A 23,957-nucleotide genomic window follows, 5' to 3' on the forward strand; every position below is an offset into this window, starting at 1 on the left:
CCAGTTATCAGGATATAGTTGTGATTGTGGATAAACTCAAATACTTACAGGTAAACCAGGTCTTCCTGGATGACCAGGAGGTCCTGTTGGTCCAGGTCGTCTCTAGAAAATAAATATGCACACATAAATATTTAAAAAAAAACATTTTGAGAGGAACATGTATTGTGGTGAACAGAATAGGATACGAGTTTGCTCTGCTTCAGGTGAGGCTCTGCTTTATCTATTCCCATCTATTTGATTCAATCTTTACTATAATGACCATATAAGGTAAGCATAAGCCTTTTCACAAAGTCAGAACGTTTCGGAATTAATGTCTTAGGCACTGGTTGGGTTTTGATACACTAATGTCTTGGAGAATTAGAATGTATAGCAGTGAATGATGACAGACTTAATTGGCATCACAGAGACATGGTAGAAAGAGGATAACCAATGGGACAGTGCTATACCGGGGTACAAATTATATCGCAATGACAGAGAGGAGCACCCGGGAGGAGGTGTGGTGCTTTATGTCCGGGATGGCATAGAGTCCAACAGAATAAACATCCTGCATGAGATTAAATACAAAATTGAATCTTTATGGGTAGAAATCCCTTGTATGTCAGGGAAGACTATAGTGATAGGAGTATACTACCATCCACCTGGTCAAGATGGTGAGACGGACAGTGAAATGCTAAGAGAAATTAGGGAAGCTAACCAAATTGGTAGTGCAGTAATAATGGGAGACTTCAATTACCACACAAAAAACACGTTGCCAGCAAATTTGAAAATTTTATGTGCTTAAGGATATTATCTCAACATGTGGACCATCATACCACCCTTGGTTGATATAGGCAGTAAGCCACACTTTCAACCATATCGGGTCATGTTTAATCATCGGTCCAGAATAGACTATTAGTTTCTTTTCAGATTTCTTCAGTTTTCTACTTTATTAATTTTACTATTTTTTATCATTTTTTGTCCATGTTATAAAAATGTATTTTTTAACAGAGCAAGGGGCGGAATCACCTTACTTATACGGAGCGCTTCCGCGCTTCCGAAACTCACTTGTGTAGAGCGCCGCCGCGCTTTCAAGGCTGTGGGGCGCCGCCGCGCTTTCAAGGCTTTAGACTCACTTGTGTAGAGCGCCGCCGCGCTTTCAAAGCTGTAGAGCGCCGCCGCGCTTACAAGGCTTTTTAGTTTCAGTGCTGCTGTACATTCGAGGCAGCCGGTTCCGATCAAGGGTGCTCGTGCGACTTTGAGCTCCGTAGTCCGGTTCCGATCAAGGGTGCTCGTACGACTTTGAGCTCCGTAGTCCGACGTACGTTTCGCAGTTGTGCTGCTTCAGGGACTCTGTCCTAATCGGAGAAGTTAGGCTTGAGAGATACACACGGTTAATTCCCGCCAAACTCTTTCAATATTAAAATGTCTTCATATTGACTTCCGTCTAAATGCCTATGGGATTGACAATAGATATAAGTCCACTTATGTATTTAACACCAATATTTCTTAAATAAAATCATGCACTCCCAAATGAATTCGAGGCTAAAACACCTCTATAGTCTTGTCTTACCGCGTTCAGTCGCCTGATACTTTCACCGGCATTCTGCTGAATTGCCGCGAGATCTGGGCTATTTTATAGGATCACCCAACCACACCTGTGATCTGATTTAACCACAGGAGTGGATTCACATGAAGTGAATCCATTCAATGTCCTTGTTGAGGCCACCAGGGGTCACTGTTTGTAATTCAAAGATCCAGCGTTGTTCACTTTGTCGCAGCTTTTTAATTCGGTCTCCCTTTCTCCAATGGGGGTGAACAATTTCTAGGATGGTCCATTTAATATCAGAAAAGTCATGATTGTGATCTCTAAAATGTGTCACCAATGGTTCTTCTATTCGTCCTGTATTGATACAGCATTTGTGTTCTGTTAATCTGGTTCTAAACAGGCGTTTGGTCATGCCTACATAAGTTAGTGGGCACGGACAAAAAATGGCATACACAACAAAGGAAGTTCTGCATGTTGCTGGTGGTAGAGACACTGTCCGACCTGATGGTAGAGTGATGGTGGTTTGTGGTGATTTTAAAATACAGTGTGCACAATTTGTGCAGTTCCTGATTGGGTCCTCAACATGCCGGGACTGTTGGAGACAAGAGTGAACCACTTGATCTTTAATGTTTCTGCCTCGAGAATATGCAATTCTAAGTGGTTCCTTGAATGAAGGGTGGATTTCTTGAAGGATTGCCCAGTGTCTCCGTAAGGCTCTGCTAATCATTGGAGCGGCCAAAGTGTGTCTCATCACCATCGTCTGTGGGTTCGAGTCCTCGGGCTGTCTTGGCAAGAACATGTATTCCCTATTGGAGTAAAGGGCTCGTCGATAAGCTTTTTTAACACTTGACAGGGGATATCCTCGTTGTAGAAATCTTTCTGCCATGATTTGAGACTGTTTTTTAAATTCCGAATCATCTGTGCACAATCGCCGTATGCGCATAAACTGGCCAACAGGTAAATTCAACTTAAAGGTGGTCGGGTGAAAACTATCAAATCTTAAGAGATTGTTACGGTCGCTGGGTTTTCGATACAGAGTGGTGACAACTGAGTCTTCTTTTTTGGTGATGAGGATGTCTAAGTATGATATTTGCTGATCATGAAAGTTCATGGTGAACTTAAGACATGAGTTTAATGAGTTGAGCCACAGGTGGAATTCCTGAAGGGCTGTCTGTGTTCCTTCCCATATGATGAACACGTCATCTATATATCTTTTCCAATGTTTTAAAGACAGGGACCATGGATGTTGTTGAATATATTGATTCTCAAATGCTGTTACAAATAAATTTGCAACATCCGGCGCCATGGCTGCCCCCATTGCGGTTCCCCGGATTTGTAGATAGAATTTATCTTGAAAGGTAAAATAGTTGTTGCTCAGAGCTAGGTTTAACAATTCAATGATGTAGGTGGTTGGTATCCTTTGCGGATTTGGGCGTGTCTTGAGGACAGCTGATATTACAGTAAGTAATTCCTCTTGAGGGATTACTGTATACAGCGATTCTATGTCCATGGTGACTAGTAAACTGTGGTTTGACAATTTTATAGTAGATAAAAATTGAAGCATATGAGACGTGTCCTTGATATAAGAGGATGCTTGCGACACGAATGGTTGAAGTAATTTGTCCAGAAAAATAGAGATTGGTTCTAATACTGATTCCTTTGCCGACACTATCGGTCTTCCCGGAGGCTGTTGTAAATTTTTATGAATTTTCGGTACGATGTACAGTACGGGGACCCTAGGATATTTGTTAATCAAAAAATCACTTTCACTTTTTGTGAGAAAATTCTGTTGGTAACCATAGTCTACTATGCGTGTTATCTCCGCCAAAATGTCATCTGTCGGGTCACCATCAAGTTCCCGATAGAATGCTGTATTTGAAAGTTGACGTTGTACTTCTTCGATGTATGCTGATGTAGTCATCACTACAACTGCGCCTCCCTTATCAGCTGGTTTTATAACTATATCCTTTCTATCTTGTAATTGATGAAGTGCCTGCGATTCCTCTCTGGAAAGATTAAAGTAGGAATGCTGATTCGATTTTTCAATTTTTTCAATATCATGCATCACCAAGGTGAAAAAAGTATTGACTGCTGCATCTCCCGGTGGAGGCGGGCTCCATTTGGATTTAGATTTTACAAGTGGAGTGATGACTGATGGTGAAGGGGTTGCGGGGACTTGAGATAAGTAAATTTTTCTCTGAAGCTGCCGGATGAACTTATGGAAGTCACATCGAAACTGAAAAGGGTCATGTTTTTGTGTAGGTACAAAATTCAATCCTTTGTTCAGTACCTGTTCTTCCAATATTGACAAGGGCCTGCCCGAAATGTTGATTACTGCTGATGTGGCGGCCAATCCGTCTTTCCTGGCGGCCAATCCGTCTTTCCTGGCGGTGGTTTGTTGGAAGGGTACTGCGACCTGGTTTTCGGTCTGTTCCACTCTGCTTGTTGGTAGTTTCTGGACCCTCTTCTTCTGCCCCTGAATGTTTGGCCTCGCTGCCCTCGCTGGTACGAAGGTTTTGAAGCATCTCCTAAAGGGGGTTCTTCATCGCTGCCTGATGAATTGTCTGACGTGTTAAACGTGACTTTTCTCGGTTTAGCTTCTGGATTTAACCAGGGATAAATAGACCCTGTCTTATAATCCCCTTCGTCCCTGTGGAATTTTTCAATTTTGGTGGTCTTAATTTCTTCCTTGAATTTCTCCATGTTGCGCTTGAACTCCTGCAAATTGGTGTCAAAAATATCTAATGCTATACTGCTTTTCAAAGACTCCAGCATAATGTCAGACTGTTGTTTGATTTCTTGAGATATTTTGCGTGTTTGACTCACAATTAATAGCATCAAGTCCATGGAGCATTTGTTAAGAACGTGAGACCACTGTTCAAGAAATTCGGGGTATTCCGTATAAATTTTAGGTGTTTTCACCATCCTAAGCCCTCGTGGGATACGCTGATGTTTCAGGTATTCAACCATTGTTACACCATGCATTTCAGTGCGTATCCAACGTTTATGCAGCATAGTCAATTCAGTCCAGTTAGAGGATACTGAGATGGCTGTGGCTGTGCCATCAGAGAATAAAGACTCACTCTGTAGTGCATCACTAAGCTGATCATCTGTAAAGCTTAGGATGTTGGTCCATTTGGGATGTGCCATTATTTTTAATACTGTATAAACGTGAACACCACTATACAGAAACAGTTAAAGAAAGAATGTGCAACGAGCCACACTTATCACACAAAAAACACGTTGCCAGCAAATTTGAAAATTTTATGTGCTTAAGGATATTATCTCAACATGTGGACCATCATACCACCCTTGGTTGATATAGGCAGTAAGCCACACTTTCAACCATATCGGGTCATGTTTAATCATCGGTCCAGAATAGACTATTAGTTTCTTTTCAGATTTCTTCAGTTTTCTACTTTATTAATTTTACTATTTTTTATCATATCCCCAATCAGGAACTGCACAAATTGTGCACACTGTATTTTAAAATCACCACAAACCACCATCACTCTACCATCAGGTCGGACAGTGTCTCTACCACCAGCAACATGCAGAACTTCCTTTGTTGTGTATGCCATTTTTTGTCCGTGCCCACTAACTTATGTAGGCATGACCAAACGCCTGTTTAGAACCAGATTAACAGAACACAAATGCTGTATCAATACAGGACGAATAGAAGAACCATTGGTGACACATTTTAGAGATCACAATCATGACTTTTCTGATATTAAATGGACCATCCTAGAAATTGTTCACCCCCATTGGAGAAAGGGAGACCGAATTAAAAAGCTGCGACAAAGTGAACAACGCTGGATCTTTGAATTACAAACAGTGACCCCTGGTGGCCTCAACAAGGACATTGAATGGATTCACTTCATGTGAATCCACTCCTGTGGTTAAATCAGATCACAGGTGTGGTTGGGTGATCCTATAAAATAGCCCAGATCTCGCGGCAATTCAGCAGAATGCCGGTGAAAGTATCAGGCGACTGAACGCGGTAAGACAAGACTATAGAGGTGTTTTAGCCTCGAATTCATTTGGGAGTGCATGATTTTATTTAAGAAATATTGGTGTTAAATACATAAGTGGACTTATATCTATTGTCAATCCCATAGGCATTTAGACGGAAGTCAATATGAAGACATTTTAATATTGAAAGAGTTTGGCGGGAATTAACCGTGTGTATCTCTCAAGCCTAACTTCTCCGATTAGGACAGAGTCCCTGAAGCAGCACAACTGCGAAACGTACGTCGGACTACGGAGCTCAAAGTCGTACGAGCACCCTTGATCGGAACCGGACTACGGAGCTCAAAGTCGCACGAGCACCCTTGATCGGAACCGGCTGCCTCGAATGTACAGCAGCACTGAAACTAAAAAGCCTTGTAAGCGCGGCGGCGCTCTACAGCTTTGAAAGCGCGGCGGCGCTCTACACAAGTGAGTCTAAAGCCTTGAAAGCGCGGCGGCGCCCCACAGCCTTGAAAGCGCGGCGGCGCTCTACACAAGTGAGTTTCGGAAGCGCGGAAGCGCTCCGTATAAGTAAGGTGATTCCGCCCCTTGCTCTGTTAAAAAATACATTTTTATAACATGGACAAAAAATGATAAAAAATAGTAAAATTAATAAAGTAGAAAACTGAAGAAATCTGAAAAGAAACTAATAGTCTATTCTGGACCGATGATTAAACATGACCCGATATGGTTGAAAGTGTGGCTTACTGCCTATATCAACCAAGGGTGGTATGATGGTCCACATGTTGAGATAATATCCTTAAGCACATAAAATTTTCAAATTTGCTGGCAACGTGTTTTTTGTGTGATAAGTGTGGCTCGTTGCACATTCTTTCTTTAACTGTTTCTGTATAGTAGACTTCAATTACCCCAATATTGAATGAGTAAATGTATCATCGGGACACGCTAGAGCGATAATGTTCCTGGATGGAATAAATGATAGCTTTATGGAGCAATTGGTTCAGGCACCAACGAGAGAGGGAGCAATTTTAGATCTAATTATCAGTGGAGCACAAGACTTGGTGAGAGAGGTAATGGTGGTGGGGCCGCTTGACAATAGTGATCATAATATGATCAAATTTGATTTAATGACTGGAAGAGGAACAGTGTGCAAATCCACGGCTCTCGTGCTAAACTTTCAAAAGGGAAACTTTGATAAAATGAGAAAAATTGTTAGAAAAAAACTGAAAGGAGCAGCTACAAAATTAAAAAATGTCCAAGATGCATAGTCATTGTTAAAAAATACCATTCTAGAAGCACAGTCCAGGAAACATCAAAACCTTCAGAAAAAGTCTAAAAACATGGCTATTTAAGCAAGCATACAACAAAGAGAACTGAGGGGAGAAAACAGGGAAGTGTTGGTTACGGTCAGCTAAACCCCCCTATTTTTTGTATATTCTAAATCTTTCTTTTCATTATTAAGTAGTAATTTATCTTACAGGTAGACAGAGAAAACTGGACACGACTTATAACACCCACCATATAATAGTTATGATGAAACTGTTACAGTATTTTGATGGCACCTGTGTAATTGTTAGAATTCTAGACACTATTTACAACATATAGTTATGTGCCCTATTGTGAACCGTTGTGATGGCAACTGCTTAACGACGGTATAGAAAAGATTTTAAATAAATAAATAAAAATAAAGGTGGAAAGAAGGCAAAACGATTACCAGCATGGTTAAAAGGGGAGGTGAAAGAAGCTATTTTAGCCAAAAGATCTTCATTCAAAAATTGGAAGACGGATCCAACAGAAGAAAATAGGATAAAGCATAAATGTTGGCAAGTTAAATGTAAGACATTGATAAGACAGGCTAAGAGAGAATTTGAAAAGAAGTTGGCTGTAGAGGCAAAAATTCACAGTAAAAACATTTTTAAATATATCTGAAGCAGAAAGCCTGTGAGGGAGTCAGTTGGACCATTAGATGATCGAGGGGTTAAAGGGGCACTTAGAGAAGATAAGGTCATCACAGAAAGATTAAATGATTTCTTTGCTTCAGTGTTTACTGAAGAGGATGTTGGGGAGGTACCCGTAATGGAGAAGGTTTTCATGGGTAATGATTCAGATGGACTGAATCAAATCACGGTGAACCTAGAAGATGTGGTAGACCTGATTGACAAACTGAAGAGTAGTAAATCACCTGGACTGGATGATATACACCCCAGAGTTCTGAAGGAACTAAAAAATGAAATTTCAGACCTATTAGTAAAAATTTGTAACCTATCATTAAAATCATCCATTATACCTAATGACTGGAGGATAGCAAATGTAACCCCAATATTTAAAAAGGGCTCCAGGGGCGATCCAGGAAACTACAGACCGGTTAGCCTGACTTCAGTGCCAGGAAAAATAGTGGAAAGTTTAATAAACATCAAAATCACAGAACATATAGAAAGGCATGGTTTAATGGAACAAAGTCAGCATGGCTTTACCCAAGGCAAGTCTTGCCTCACAAATCTGCTTCACTTGTTTGAAGGAGTTAATAAACATGTGGATAAAGGTGAACCGGTAGATGTAGTATACTTGGATTTTCAGAAGGCGTTTGACAAAGTTCCTCATGAGAGGCTTCTAGGAAAAGTAAAAAGTCATGGGATAGGTGGCGATGTCCTTTCATGGATTGCAAACTGGCTAAAAGACAGGAAACAGAGAGTAGGATTAAATGGACAATTTTCTCAGTGGAAGGGAGTGGACAGTGGAGTGCCTCAGGGATCTGTATTGGGACCCTTACTTTTCAATATATTTATAAATGATCTGGAAAGAAATACGATGAGTGAGATAATCAAATTTGCAGATAATACAAAATTGTTCAGAGTAGTTAAATCACAAGCAGATTGTGATAAATTGCAGGAAGACCTTGTGAGACTGGAAAATTGGACATCCAAATGGCAGATAAAATTTAATGTGGATAAGTGCAAGGTGATGCATATAGGGAAAAATAACCCATGCTATAATTACACAATGTTGGGTTCCATATTAGGTGCTACAACCCAAGAAAGAGATCTAGGCGTCATAGTGGATAACACATTGAAATCGTCGGTTCAGTGTGCTGCGGCAGCCAAAAAAGCAAACAGAATGTTGGGAATTATTAGAAAGGGAATGGTGAATAAAACGGAAAATATCATAATGCCTCTGTATCACTCCATGGTGAGACCGCACCTTGAATACTGTGTACAATTCTGGTCGCCGCATCTCAATAAAGATATAATTGTGATGGAGAACGTACAGAGAAGGGCTACCAAAATGATAAGGGGAATGGAACAGCTCCCGTATGAGGAAAGACTAAAGAGGTTAGGACTTTTCAGCTTGGAGAAGAGACGGCTGAGGGGGGATATGACAGAAATGTTTAAAATCATGAGAGGTCTAGAATGGGTAGATGTGAATCGGTTATTTACTCTTTGGATAATAGAAAGACTAGGGGGCATTCCATGAAGTTAGCATGGGGCACATTTAAAATTAAATCGGAGAAAGTTCTTTTTTACTCAATGCACAATTAAACTCTGGAATTTGTTGCCAGAGGATATGGTTAGTGCAGTTAGAATAGCTGTGTTTAAAAAAAGATTGGATAAGTTCTTGGAGGAGAAGTCCATTACCTGCTATTAAGTTCACTTAGAGAATAGCCACTGCCATTAGCAATGGTAACATGGAATAGACTTAGTTTTTGGGTACTTGCCAGGTTCTTATGGCCTGGATTGGCCACTGTTGGAAACAGGATGCTGGGCTTGATGGACCCTTGGTCTGACCCATTATGGCATGTTCTTATGTTCTTAAATTATCCAAATCTTTCCAGTCCCTAAGAAAGGAAAATTGGTTCTTACCTGCTAATTTTCATTCCTAGTACCACAGATCAGTCCAGACTTCTGGGTTTTGCCTCCCCTCCAGCAGAGACAGAGAAGTTTTGACTGACCCTGGCCTATGTCCTGAGGTGCCACCTGCTGTTCATCAGTATCAAAGCAGAATGTCCCATAAAAATCAACTATCCAACAAAACTAACTGTGACTACTCTCCACCCAGGCCAGGGACACATCCCACTCACAATCCCCAAGTGGAAGCAGAGCCCATGATAACTTTTGATAACTTTCAAAATTTGGAAGACTGTAACCACTTATCTGCAGACTGTATTAAAACAACAGTGGGGGAGCCGCCGGTTTGAGAGAGGAGGATATGGGGCTGAAGGACAAGAAACACCGGAAGGAGCCGCACGAGACCCGAGCTCTGCCCCCCCCCCCCCCCCCGACGTCAGCGGGAGCTGCTGTGGGTATATTAAGAGCCCCACAGCGGCGCGCAGCCGCCGGCGTGCTGCCAAATCCGCGCGCCAAAGGGGCGCGCCTCTGGGCGTTTTTTCTTTGGCAGAAAGTTACCAACTGATGGGGAGAAAGAGGAAGGTTAAGACCTCAACGCCGATGGCAAAGGAAGTTCGAGGCCCCATGGACGCTCACCTTCAACGGAGGGTGAGTTATAATCTGAGAGAGCTGGCTACTGAAATATCTTTTTCATCAGGGGACTCCAGGAGTCCGCCCCAGAACCAAACATCCATTTCAATCCTGGTAGGAGGGGGGCCCAATGAAGTTATTGTGGACTCCCCCCAATTGGCAATAAAATCAGATAATGTACCAGGGGTAGTTGTTAAAGTCCAGGATATGGCTATGGGAGCAGTTGGAGGAGAGAGTACTGCAGAAGAGGGTATTGAAAGACCCCTCCCAAATTTGGGATCAAGCATACCTGAACCTGAAAACATTTCCTTAATCGATGTATGGCGGGCAGTAACCAACATGGATAGGAGATTAGTCCAATCCATGAACCAAGCCACTGTCTTTACCACAGACACTAAGAAAGCCCTAGGGGATCATGAAAAGAGACTGAAAGATTTAAAAGCAACTAATGCGGCTACTGCCACACAAGTAGCTACTATTCAGGCATCAGGATCTGCATTTATGAAGGACACTTTAATGATATATAGGCAATTGGAAAATATGGATAATGTGTTAAGAAAAAAAAATCTTCGTATATTGAATTTTCCTATAACTAGACTTCTGTCTGCTAATGAATTATTTAAGAAATACTCAAAAGAAATTTTGGGTATCTCTGAGGAAATAATAATTTCCAATTTGTATTATGTATCAAATGTTAAAAAAAACCTTGCAAAGAATGATGGTGATATGGATATACTCCAACCAGAAAGCCCCAACTTGACATCTTTTTTGGAGGCCTCGGTGGATAATATCCAGATAAGATCGACCTTGGTTGTGGTATTTGCATTGGAGAGCCAGAAAAATCTGGTTCTCCAGAAATACTTTTTGAATAAAAACTTTGCTTTTTGTGGACAAACAATGCAAATTTTTCCTGATGTGTCGAGGGCAACCCAACACAGAAGGAAACAATTTCTGGTATTGAAACAGAGGGTATTGGCTCTTGGAGCCACTTTCTTTTTAAAATATCCCTGTAAATGTATGATTTCATATCAAAAAAATAAGTTTGTTTTCATTGATCCAGGGCATCTGGAAGTTTTTCTTCAAGATAAAAGTGGCTAAGTGGGTTATAGCCCTTATTGGTGAATAAGTTTGGTAAAAATGATAAGTCTCTCTCTTGTTTATGAAAGGGTCATAATTACCTTTATTATTATTTTAGTAAAACAAAAGGCTCCCCTTAGATAAAGGGGTCTGTATATGTTTGTTACAGAATAATTTTTTTCCTGTATTGTAAAGCAAATTATGATTTATGTTGTAACATATTTTCCTTTTCTTATTTCATATAAATGTATGTAAGAAATTCAATAAATTGTAAATAAAAAAAAACAACAACAATGAACGAGCGGACTCTCCGTTACCTCTATGCAGAAATGGGCGGGACTATGGCCTGGACATCCAACTTGTAATGTCTAGAAAATGTGTGTAAAGACTTCCAAGTCGCCGCCCTACACATCTCCTGTGGTGAAACTTGTTGACACTCCGCCCACGATGTCGCTTGCGAACGAGTAGAATGAGCTCTCAAACCGACCGGAAGCAGCCGACCACAAAGGAGATACACTGATCCAATAGCCTCTTTCAACCAACAAGCAATTGTGGCCCTAGATGCTTTATGCCCTCTTCTGGGGCCACTCCAGAGCACGAACAGATGATCCAACATACAAAAACTGTTAGTTACCTCCAAATAGCGTAACATAACATGGCGTATGTCTAGTTTCCTTAGCTCCCTAGAGCAGGGATCAGAGCGGTCCAAATCCGGAAATGCCTGAAGCTCCACTGACTGATTCAAATGAAACCTTTGGAAGAAAAGAAGGAACAGTCCTCAAAGAGACTCCCATTTCCGTAATCCTTAAAAAGGGTCTCCTGCAGGATAATGCTTGAAGCTCCGACACTTGGCGCTCAGAAGAAATAGCCACGAGAAAGACCACCTTTAACATGAGATCCTTCAGAGTTGCCCTCTTCAGAGGCTCAAAGGGCGCAGTATATAGAGCTTTGAGAACCAAATTCAGACTCCACAAAGGACAACAATTCCTGATCGGGGGACGCAAATGTTTTGCTTCCCGGAAAAAATGCGCCATGTCCAGATGCGCCGCTAATGATATGCCCTGCAACTTACCATGGAAACAAACAAGGGCTGCTACCTGCACCCATAGGGAACTGCACAACAACCCTTTAGCTAGGCCGGCTTGCAAAAAGGACAAAATATCCAACACTAAGGCTCAGGTAGGGTCTACCTTATGCTCCACGCACCAAGACTCAAATATTCCCCACACCCTGACAGGCCAGGGAGGTAGAAGTCTTATGCGAACGCAAAAGAGTAGCAACTACAGCATCTGAATAACTTTTGTACTTTAGACGGCGCCTCTCAAACGCCATAGACTGCAGGATTTTGCACCTCCACCATATTTATTTATTTATTTAAAGCTTTTTTATACCGGCATTCATGATAAAATCATATCATGCTGGTTTACAGGAAACAGGGGAGTGATAACATTGAACGATAAACAGGTATTGAGAGGTAGAGAAGAAAGTTACAATAAAACAAGGGAGGTAGGAACTTGGGGAAGAAGAAGAGTAGCAGGAATAATTTAGGCAGTAACAATGAAAGGAATAAATTATTTACATAGTGTTGACGGGAAATTTGCTGGAGACAGAGAAATAATGACGGATTGCAGGTGGCACCTCAGGATATAGGGCAGAGTCAGTCAAAACTTCTCTGTCTCCATCTGCTGGAGGGGAGGCAAAACCCAGGAGTCTGGACTGATCTGGGTATGTACAGGGAAAAACCAATCTAGTCCAATAGAAAAATTTTAAATTAGGAAGCTCCATCTCACCATTTTTTTTAAGTCATCCATTGAGGTAGATTTGCATGTTATTACTATTTTTGCCTGAGGTCTCTTCTTTGGCCAGGAAATTTTGTCATGTAGTCCCATTCTGGCTCAGACATAGGGACAGTAACTTTCAAATGGATGAGTGTGCGCACATGTACACATGTGCGCACATGTACACATGTGCATCAGCGCATCTCCAGAGACACGGCAATTTTATAACCTATCTGCACATATGCAGTATGCTATAAAATAGCCTAGGCATGCATATGTGGGTGTCTAATTTTGCAATTGGGTGAAAACAGCTATGCAAAATCAGGTTTGAGCCGTGCAAGTGGGGGAATTTTATAACAGGCAAGCGTCAACGTCATGATCTACAGTTAGTTCCTCCAAACTCCCCTGGTTCTTTAGCCTGCACTCCCTCCAGTTAGCAGAGTTGCTTACCTATAACAGGTTCTTATGGCGTGGATTGGCCACTGTTGGAAACAGGATGCTGGGCTTGATGGACCCTTGGTCTGACTCAGTATGGCATGTTCTTATGTTCTCCCAGGACAGCAGGATGTAGTCCTCACATATGGGTGATGTCATTGGATGGAGCCCTATCACAGAAAACTTTCTGTCAAAGTTTCTAGAAAGCTTTGACTGGCACACTGCATGCACTGAGCATGCCCTTCAATCTTATTTGTAGCAAAAAGCGTGAGCGAAAAATAAAATAAACGTACGTTAGCAGACCCAACTCCGCAGGGTGGCGGGTGGGTTCCGTGAGGACTACATCCTGCTGTCCTGGGAGAATACCTGTTACAGGTAAGCAACTCTGCTTTCTCCCAGAACAAGAGGATGATAGTCCTCACATATGAGTGATTAGCAAGCTACAGGCTGACTCGATTTACAACAGGCCAATAGCAGACAACTCGTGCAGAGGCACAATAATTGGGGTGTTATTGGCAGCCTGACATCACAGCAAGTGGTTGTGGAAGGAGTTGGGGATTATCGTGGAAGAAAGCTTTTCAAGACAAGCTCCAAAGGCAGAGTCTTGACAGATTTTCATTGATAAGTAGGAAGGTGGCTGCGAATGTGTGAAGATAGCTACAAGTCGCAGCCTAGGAAATAGCGGCCATTGGTACTGAACGATAGTGTGGTACTGATGTTGTCATGGCCGTTATAGAATGTGCCTGTACTCACACCTAGAGAGGAAGGCCTGGTGCGTCATAGCAGAATTCGATACAGTCTGCTAGACAGTTGGAGAGAGTCTGTTTGCCCACTTGAACTCGCAGCTTATCTTTTGTCAAAGAAGGAAAGAGTTAGGTGTAATTCCTATGGAGTGTAATGTGGTCTAGATAGAATGCAAGTGCACTCTTACAGTCCAAGGAATGGAAAACCCTCTCGCTCTGGTGAGAGAGAGGCATTGGGAAAATTGGGCAGAGTATATTCTGAGTAAGGTGAGAGGCTACGTCTACCTTAAGAAGAATTTGAGGGTGAGTACGTAGGACCACTCAGTCACAGAGGAATGCAGGGTCGGGTGAGTATGCAACAAGGGTGTGTAACTCACTGACCCTGTTAGCAGAAGTGATGGCTACGAGGGAAAGAAGTCCCCATGTCAGACTATTAAAGTTATAGGAATGTAAAGGCTCGAACGGGGAACGTATGAGTCTTGTAAGCATTAAATGTAGGCCCCATTCCGTAACCAGTGAACATAGAGGTGGCTTAATCAGTGGATAACCCATGGTAAGCTGACTCAGAAGGGGCTGAACCGTTAATCAGGCATCCCCACTCTCAAGTGGTACGCCGAATTGGAACTGAGATGTACCCATGAGGAGGATGTCTGGGAACCAGAATCCGAGGGTATGAAAGCGTAAGAGAAAAGGAGTGGTGTAGAAAAAGGGACTAATATCCTTTTGTATGCGCCATGTGGTAAATCATGCCATTTTGAATGGTAAGATTTACGTGTGGAAGGCTGTTGTGACGCTACCAGTACCTGAGAACATCAGTGAGTCTGTGATATGAGACTGACCTGTGAGCAGGCGAATTGGTTACTGGAGTGATAGGTTGAGAAGAATAGGAAAGCATACTTGTCGTGGTCAGGAATTGGGTCTGAGAAACAGTGAACCCCGTCCTGTTGTAGCATAATGAGAGTTTTGGCTATGAGAGGTGTCAAAAGAGACACATATAAGAGGCCTTTGCTGCAGAGCGAGCAAAGGCATCCATGGGAACGCATTCCAATACATGTGTAGGGAGTAGAACCTGTCCACTGTATGGTTTGATTCGGACGCAGAGGGCAAGGTCGGTTGACCTCAGTGCTAGAAGATTTTGCTCGCTACACATGTAGTCAGAGCCCATTCAAGAGGAAGGAAACATCTATGGAGAAGGTCTGCTAGTGCATTCGGTAAGTCTGTTAGATAAGTGGCCCGGGAATGCATGGAGTGTGCAAGGGCCGAAGGCTAGAGCTGCGCAGTTTCCTGGCAGAGCAGCTAAGAGGTTGTGCATACTTGTGTGTTGGAATACCACATTGCCACTATGCTGTCTGTCTGTATGCACAAAGGTTTGTTGCAGAGGCAGTATTTTAAGACATAAAAGGCATAACTCATGGCTCGAAGCTCCAGGAAGTTGATGTGAAACTCTGTATGGAGTGGTTTAGATGCATATTGGGTTGGGAAGATGTGGATTCGAACTCTTCAACCCTAAGTAAATGCGACCGTGACCAGGACCATCTGAGGATTTGGTTCTGGATCGGTAATATGGATCAGGGACGAAAGAGGTTGAACAGCTTAGAGCCACTGATATTTGAAAATCCACTGAATCTTACTCATAGCCAGTCTGGGCATATGAGTGGATAGTTAAAAAACACTGTGGCCCATCAATGAAAGAATTGAGGGGCTGAGGCTATGTTGCATGCGTGCAGAGATGTGTAAAAATTTGACGGGATGTCTGCGCGGTTGTTGGGCAGGAAGTTTGTTGCGACTGTAGTGCCCAGAACTGCTCCATATGGGATTTATGGTAGTTAAACAGAAATCCCAGGGAAATGTAGTAGATTTATAGTGAGTCTTGGAGAATTTAGAGCTCCTTGCTTGGATTTACTCCTATTAGGCAGTTGTCCATGCAAGGAAACGCATGAATAATCTCTTGCTCTGTAGAGAAACAGCAGTCACTGATAGGCATTTGGTGAAATACACAAGTTGTCAAAGCCAGTGCGAACGGCAGAACTTGGCATTGGAATGTTGTTAACTCACTATGAAGCACACAGAAAGACTAGAGAAGAGAGGCAACCCACTTATTGTGGTAAGGGAAGCACGGTGATGAGAGACACCATTTTACGTGTCCCTTCTGAAGAAAGTTGTTGACATTTTTTAGGTCCAGGATGGGCAGAGACATCTGCTTTCTGTCAAAAGGAGGAATAGTAGGATTATCACCCCCCCCCCCCGCCTTGTAGCGTCCGGGGGACTGTACCCCAAGCCCTGGTACTAAGTGGGATGGCTGCTCTGATATACGGCAAGGTTGAGAGACTAGGAGGCTGTCCTACTGGCGGAGCTGATGTAATCTGGATATCAGCTGGTCTCCCGCGGGAGTGATAAAAGTCTTACCCGCATCTCTGCTGTGCAACAAAATGTCGAGAGTTGTCGCCAAGTCTCGAGGTGAGCTTGCAATTGAGGCAGTGTCTACTGGATCTTGTTTCTAGCAGATCAGGGACTTTGGGCCGTAATTAGGAACCAGAAGCCAGAGTATTATCGAGTACGGAGTCCCGTTGCTGGCAACAGGGGGATGTCTCAATGCAATCCCAAATTATTGGTAGAGAGGTTCTCTTGGTGTTGTGTCAAACATAGCTGGCAATAGCAATATGTTACACTAATATGGTTCTTGGAGGAGAATATGACCTAGAACCTTGTGGACCGATTTAGCGACCAGGTCTCGATGGGATTGTTGCTGAAGCGGGATTAGAGTACTTACCGTTCTTTGTGGTGGATCACAGAAGGATGAGTCGGTGAATCTCGATGGCTCCGTGGATTTCAGGAGGCATCGAGGACAGCCTGAGGGATGTAAACATCCAGCAGCTACAGAGGAGATACGCTAGGCGATACTGGTGCTTCCACATTATTTTGTGGTGGCTCAGTACCCGGCACCGGTGTCGGTGGGGAATGCTTCGGTGCCTTGGGTACAGAGGAGCACAGGACTCATGAACCCGGGCCTGCTTCGCAACTGGCTCAATGGGCATTGACGCCGGTGTGGAATAAGTATCCCTCGGAGCTCGGCCCGGTCATTCTCCAGCACCGAATAAGATGCCACTGATGTCCTGGATTGCATCGGTGGCAGACAGTCATTGTGCCGGTGATGATGATTGCCAAGATGCTCAGCCCGGTCTTTCCCCAGCGCCGAGGTGGATGACCTCGCTGTCTTGGATGGTGAGTGGTGACAGACTGTCACCATGCCTGCACTCCTCCTGGCACTGTCTAGTGCCCTAGGATTATATGGGGCTTTAGTTAAGAACCCAAAGTATGAAGCATTTTGTTTAGTTGAGGGCACTGCATTTAGGTGCTCCGATAGTATTGATGGTATCAATGGTGGCATTGAAGGCAGCATTAAGGGTGTCATCGAAGGCATCGATGGAAGCTTCGATGGCATGGGCGGAGCACCGATTACATTGACAGAAGCACCGATGGTATCGATTTAGCTATCGATGGAATCAATGTGGCATCGAAGAATCAATGAGTCATCGATGGCATCGGTGGAATAGACATCAGCATCGACGGAATCGATAGTGGCATCGATGGCATTGACGGCAGTGATAGAATCGATGAAAGCATCGATAGAATCAACAAAGGCATCGATAGCATCGATAAATTCAACGATGGCAGCGATGGAAACGACATGGGCATCGATGGCATCGATGGAATGGACACAGGCATCGATACCATGGATGAAATCGACATGGGCATCGATAGCATCAACCTGGGCATTGATGGCATCGACGTGGGCATTGATGGCATTCATGGAGGGATCAGTGTCATCGATGTAAACAGCAATGGCACTGACAGAATCAATGCGGGTATCAAAGGCATCGATGGAACCGAAGAGGGCATCAATGAAAGCATCGATGGCATCTATGGGGCAGGAAGGCATGATGGAGGCATTGACGGCATCGATGGGGGCATCGACCGCAATAAAGGCACCAAGGGAATCGATGGCAACATGGATGGAATGAGAGCATCGATGGCCTCGACAGCAGCCCTGGTGGCAATGGTAACAATGAACGTCCCTATCCCTCTAGCCCCAATAACCCGGTGGGGGATTGCAGGAGGACACTCGCAGGCTTTGTGGTGCTGAGGATGAAAACATAGGGAGAAGGGAGGCCGCAATTCGGTTGGTAAGCTGGGGAAACCGTTAGTGAGGTGACAGGAACCAACCAAAAAACAGGGCATAGTACTCACCGAGCATCGATTAAATGTACGCGAAGGGACACCCGTGTAGGGAAAAATTATTTGTGAAGTAAAACTTCAAGTATTTCCGTGAGGAAACGTTGTGAGAAATCTCTCACAGAGCTCCTGAACGCGAAGCAAACTGCAGCGCAGAAAAAAAGAGCCTGAAGGGAGACCCCTGTGGACACAGGGATAATAGCATGCTGGGCATGCTCAGTGCACTCAGTGTGTCAGTCAAAGCTTTCTAGAAACTTTGACAGAAAGTTTTCCATTATAGGGCTCCATCCTGTGTCGTCATCCATATGTGAGGACTACCATCCTGCTTGAACAGGGAGAACACTCCACACCTCTTAAACTCTTCAAGGATGCCTTTTTTTTTTTTTTTTTTAACTTACACTTCCTGCATAGTAGAAGGAAACGTACTTGGCACTGGACCTGGGCGCACACCCAGGCACATAGGTACTTACGTGCACATCTTGGCCACACCCAAGAAAACCCATGCCCTGGCCACACCCAGAATGCCCATGCCCACCCACACTATGCCCCTTTTCACTCCGATGCAACATGTGCATACATCAGTACACATGCTCGCATCCCCCCACTAAATAACATCAGGTGGACATGCACATGAGCTAGATGCATGCCCATCTTCCAATTTTAGCTCACTCATCTCTTTTAAAATGCACTACTAAGGGTATAGAGAGCATGTAGCAAGAATTTGAGGTTATTTAATGACAGGATCTCCTCTCTGACTCCTGTGCAAAACAATCTGAATCTTGCTATTTTATTTATTTATTTATTTAACAGATTTTCTATACCGACATTAAAATACACATCATATCGGTTTACATTATAACAGCAGGTAGAAAATACATAGAACAGGGATGTGGGCGTGGATAACAACAGCATAACAGCATAAACAAGAATTAGGAGGGCTCTAACAGGGAGCCCGAGGCAATAGTTAAAAAATGGGGGGGGGGGGGGGGGGGAGGGGGGAGCAATATACAAAGGGAGGGGGGTGTAGGGCGGGAGCTATATACACAGGGTGGGGTGGGGGGGGTATAGGAGGGATACTATTTACAGATACTATTTGTACCTTTCTTCCCAATTTGAGAGATTGGCAGAGAAGAGGTCAGAAATGTGTTTGGCAGCTAAGTGATGGGCAATTTTTGAGAACTTTAGACTCTATATTAAGGGTATTTAGCCTTCCTACTGCTTCACTGAATACTTATCTTCAACATAGGCCGGCATTTCAAGGCCTTTTGGATAGGGTATGGGTCTTGAGAAAGTTAAACCAGGTCAAGGAAGCATTTTGTCAGACTTTCACCCAGATATATATAATTTATTTACAGGGGGTGTTGAGGGTTATAAGTTTGACCCAGAATGTACCAAGACGATGATTAGTAAATGGAATATTGACTTGGGCACCACACTGGTTGCGGGTGACTAGGTCAAACTCTGGAAATCCACACATAAATTATTCCAGCGTCTTAGGAGGGTGGAATTAATGGTCAAGATCTTACACATTGTACTAGCGGGTGTATGGAAAAGTATTGTTTGTATTTACCTTTCTTATTTGTGGAGTGTCTTATTTGTGCATGCTGTACATGCTTGCAATAAAATAAAAAGTTTAAAAAAATAATACAATTATATAGAATAAATATACAAGCAATAAACAGTATGTTCATAAACCCACTACCACTATATAAAGGGAGGATCAATAAAAGAAAATCTGACAGGGCTTTTGCAGCATTAATTTTCTTAGGAAAATCAATGGAAAAATTAGAACTACAAATTCATGCAAGAAATAGGGCAAACCCAATACTGGATCAGTCTATTCGGCTGAGAGGTGACAACCTTACAGAAGATTGACTTCAGTCATGCGGCCCCATGTGATATAATAATTATAGTAATTATCATTTTTAGTTCAATGCAGATATCCTGAAATAGAGATGTGAATCGGAACCGGTATCGGTTCGGATTCTGGTTCGGATTCACATCGTGAAATTTTTATCTTGCAGTGCGATCGGGTTTTTTTTTTTTTGGTTTTTTTTAATCGGCTGCACCCGAGCCGATAACCAAAAAATACAGCCGACTCTTTAAAATGAGTTTGTTAGTATCCCCCCACCCTCCCGGACCCCCCCTCCCAAAAATTTTTAAATACCTGGTGGTCCAGCGGGGGTCCCGGGAGCATTCTCCCGTGCTCAGGCCGTCAGCTGCCAGTAAACAAAATGGCACCGATGGCACTTTGTCCTTGGCATGTGACAGGGTATCCATGCCATTGGCCGGTCCCTGTTACATGGTAGGAGCAATGGACGGCCCGCACCATCTTTAAAAATGGCGCGGGCCATTGTCTGGCTTTGAGTGATGGCACTGAATACTAGTTTTATCCAGTCTAGTTCTTCAGCTCACTGACCAAAAATAGCAGGCAGAAAACCCTCCACACATGAAGCATGTGCCTATCTATATGGAGTTACTTAGTAAGCCCTCAGAAAAAAGGGCTTTTTACTTAGGGAAAGAATCCTCAAGACATTCTCATCCATGCTCTAGAGAAAGTGTTTACATTACCCACCCATGTTTCTGAGTATGCATAGAAGGAGTGGTAGTACTCACAGGCCAGCCTGCTTGGAGCATCTGATAGAATGAAGTTTGCTAGAAGGGAGAACAGTCAAAAGAAAACAGCAAATCAGAAACAAAACTATTTCCTTGACTTATTTGACAAATTATAATTTTCATGCCATTACAACTCACAAATTTACTGCCATGCTAGTGAACAGTTAGTATAGCATCAAACAGTGGCCTGGAAAGACAACAAAATTCCTATTGTACCTTTAAAAACAGACAAAAAAGTAAAAAAAAAGACATTTAAAGACCAGTCCTCTGGACTTCAATCAGATCCACTGAAACCCCCAGGTAGCTTGTTTCTTATATGTCCATTGTTATGCTGTGATCATGTGAACATTAACAAGATGGATGTCAGTGAAGTGCATTGAGTACATTCAAACGAGGACACATGAAAGTATGACAAAACTATCAGCCAAGGATCACTATGAGGTGTAATTTTTTTTCTTCTCCAGATTTCTGAGTTATGTTCAATTTTCCCTGTAAGCGGTGCACATGTGCACATGCTCATAGGTCATGAAACAAGCACACACAGGAAAACATAGCACACATAAGAAAAAATAGAATGGTATTTCAAAGAATGCGTCACACAAACTTGTACACTACGTTACACACAATAACCTTTTGCACACACATTTCACAAAAAATTAGAGGGAACATCAGTTAAGATGCATTACAGTAATTAGCATAATGGTTCATAGTCCTGTTACTTGGATTTAACCATACCTAATTATCAGATGTACATATTGGGTCCTCTTTTTGGGGCATGGGGGAGAAAGGGTACCTAACTACTATTGAAAATAGTATGCTCAGTGTCCTCTTTGGACGTCCCTGATGACCCACAAATTTTGGCCAATTGATCACAGTGGGGAGGGAGGGCGTGGGGAGAGGGCCGGGATAATTATTCTGCTATAAAACTGTTTGCATTGAAAAAGAGAGTGTTGTACGATTTTGGGGAAGCCCACTTTTCCCATGTATACTGATTAGGTCAATGGAGTCTGTAAATGGTTGGAAGTGGAGTTACTCTCCATTAAAGCTAGAGGAAAGGAGGAGGAGGTTTGGAGATTTTGGGACCCAGTAGTTAGTAATTTTTCTAAAAAGTGTAAAAGCTTACTAATTCTAATTGCTCTTGTATTGGTTTCCAGTGCTGAATCACCGGTCAGGGGAAGGAAGGGGAGGGAGAAAATGATAACATTTAATTGAGTATACTGTTTCTGTACAGGTATGCTTTTGTGTGTTTATAGCTAAAGTTTATAGTTGTAATTTTAATTTTGCTCAATAAAATTACACATTGAAAAAAAAAAGCTTATTGTATTGCAACCCTTTCTAACCAGTCTTGGTAACCCCACAGTCAGTCAGGTTTTCAGAATAATCACCATGAATATACATGTTCTGCCTCCACATTATAATGGTAATTTTCAAAGTGGCACGCAGGTGCACATTGGTGCAAGGGTGTGCTCAGGGATGCGGGGATTTTATAACTTGTGCGCACATTTGCACACATTATAAAATAACCTGAGCATGCGCACATGTACTCCTAATTTTAAGTGGGCGCACGCCTAGGCGTGTAAATCCTGTTTCTACCACATAAAACCAACACACGTCCATGACATGAACAGTTTCACCACTTCATCCATCAGTTCACTCAGTGTTGAGCTTTGTCGCCCAAACCCCCCTGTTTTAATAGCCTGTACTCCCCCCAGTTACTCCAGACACTTTAAACCCCTCCAAAACAGTTTTGGTTTTTTTTGTTGTTTTTTTTTTTTTTTTTTTTTTAACAACTTACACCTCTTCCCTAGAAGAAGTAAACTTACGTGGCAGTGGATCTGGGCGTGCTTCAGGGCACGTAAGTATTTATGCGCACATTTCTTGGCAATGCCCCAAAATGCCCATGCCTCGCCCAGACCACATCCTTTTTAAATTGAGTGAGATGTGTGTGCAGTGGGAGATACACACGCATCTAGGTGGCTTTTAAAATTCAGTAGTTGCACGCAACCCAATGAGCATGCATCTCCCGATTTTGGTGCATGCCAGGCTTTTAAAATTAACCTTTATATGTATATGTTTCCTTATTATGCTGCCACCTGGTGACATCTTGTGATATTGCACAGCTTAGATTTAAGTTCCCTGCCCTCATTGGTTATTGTTTGAATGTTTCTGAACTTCCTATTGGAAGTTTGCTTTATCTCCCCCTGTAGGCCTTTCTCCTCTTCCTCTTGGTCCCTTCAACCAAGGGATACCTGAGACAGCATTTCCTGCAGAGACTTTCAGTTAGTAGAAGGGCCTTGGCAGGCTAACAACTTGCTCTCATTCTCTTTTAGGCACTAGGAGGCATTATCTTTTTATCTGTTATGTACTATTAATCAATAGCTGTTGTCATCTTTCAGAGAAACCTATTACAGCTGTATCAGTCTCATCAACTTGTTCGACTACTCTTGGAAACTTCTCATCTACTGCGAATGTTTAACTGTCCTTCAAATAAATGTTTTTGATAACAAGAACTGAGTGTTTCTAATATTTGCAGCTGAGTAGAGGTTTGACTTTATAATACATAAAATATATTTGCATACATTAGACACACAGTATATGCAAATTGATCATATGTGTATTTGTGGTGGGTATCCTGAAAACTCGACTGGCTGTAGGGCCACGAGGACAGGTTTGGGACCCTCCAGGTTCTTCAGCTTGAACTTCCTCCAGTTCACTCAGACCTCCCATCCAGCCAATAACACACAATCTTTAACTTTCTTATTTGTGAAGTGTCTTATTTATGAATGCTATTGATGCTCGTAATAAAATAAAAAGTTTAAAAAAATAATAAAATTATGTAGAATAAATATACAAGCGATACACTGTATGTTCATAAGCCCACTACCACTATTTATAGGAAGAACCAATAAAAAAAAAAATCTGAGAGGGCTTTTGTAGTGTGGATTTTCTTAGAGAAATCAATGGATAAATTAGAACTAAAAATTCATGCAAACCCAGTACTAGATCAGCCTATCTGGCTGACTTAAGGTGAGATGGCAACCTTACATAAGGTTGGCTGCAGTTATGTGGCCTCATGTAATATAATAATTATAGTAATTATTTTTAGTAA

General features: G+C 42.6%; 1 protein-coding gene across 1 annotated transcript in view; it reads right to left on the reverse strand.

Annotated features, from left to right (window-relative positions):
- The window catches only part of LOC115097568 (collagen alpha-1(XI) chain-like), a 319,380-nt gene that overhangs the window by 70,635 nt on the left and 224,788 nt on the right, over window positions 1-23,957 (reverse strand). Inside the window, exons 9-10 of the mRNA XM_029613505.1 lie at window positions 20,849-20,887; window positions 49-102 (exon numbers count right to left, since the gene is read on the reverse strand). Of these exons, the coding sequence (XP_029469365.1) occupies window positions 49-102; window positions 20,849-20,887 (93 nt within the window). The remainder of the gene's footprint in view (window positions 1-48; window positions 103-20,848; window positions 20,888-23,957) is intronic.

This window comes from Rhinatrema bivittatum, chromosome 8, assembly GCF_901001135.1.
Source record: "Rhinatrema bivittatum chromosome 8, aRhiBiv1.1, whole genome shotgun sequence".
Taxonomy (NCBI): Eukaryota; Metazoa; Chordata; class Amphibia; order Gymnophiona; family Rhinatrematidae; genus Rhinatrema; species Rhinatrema bivittatum.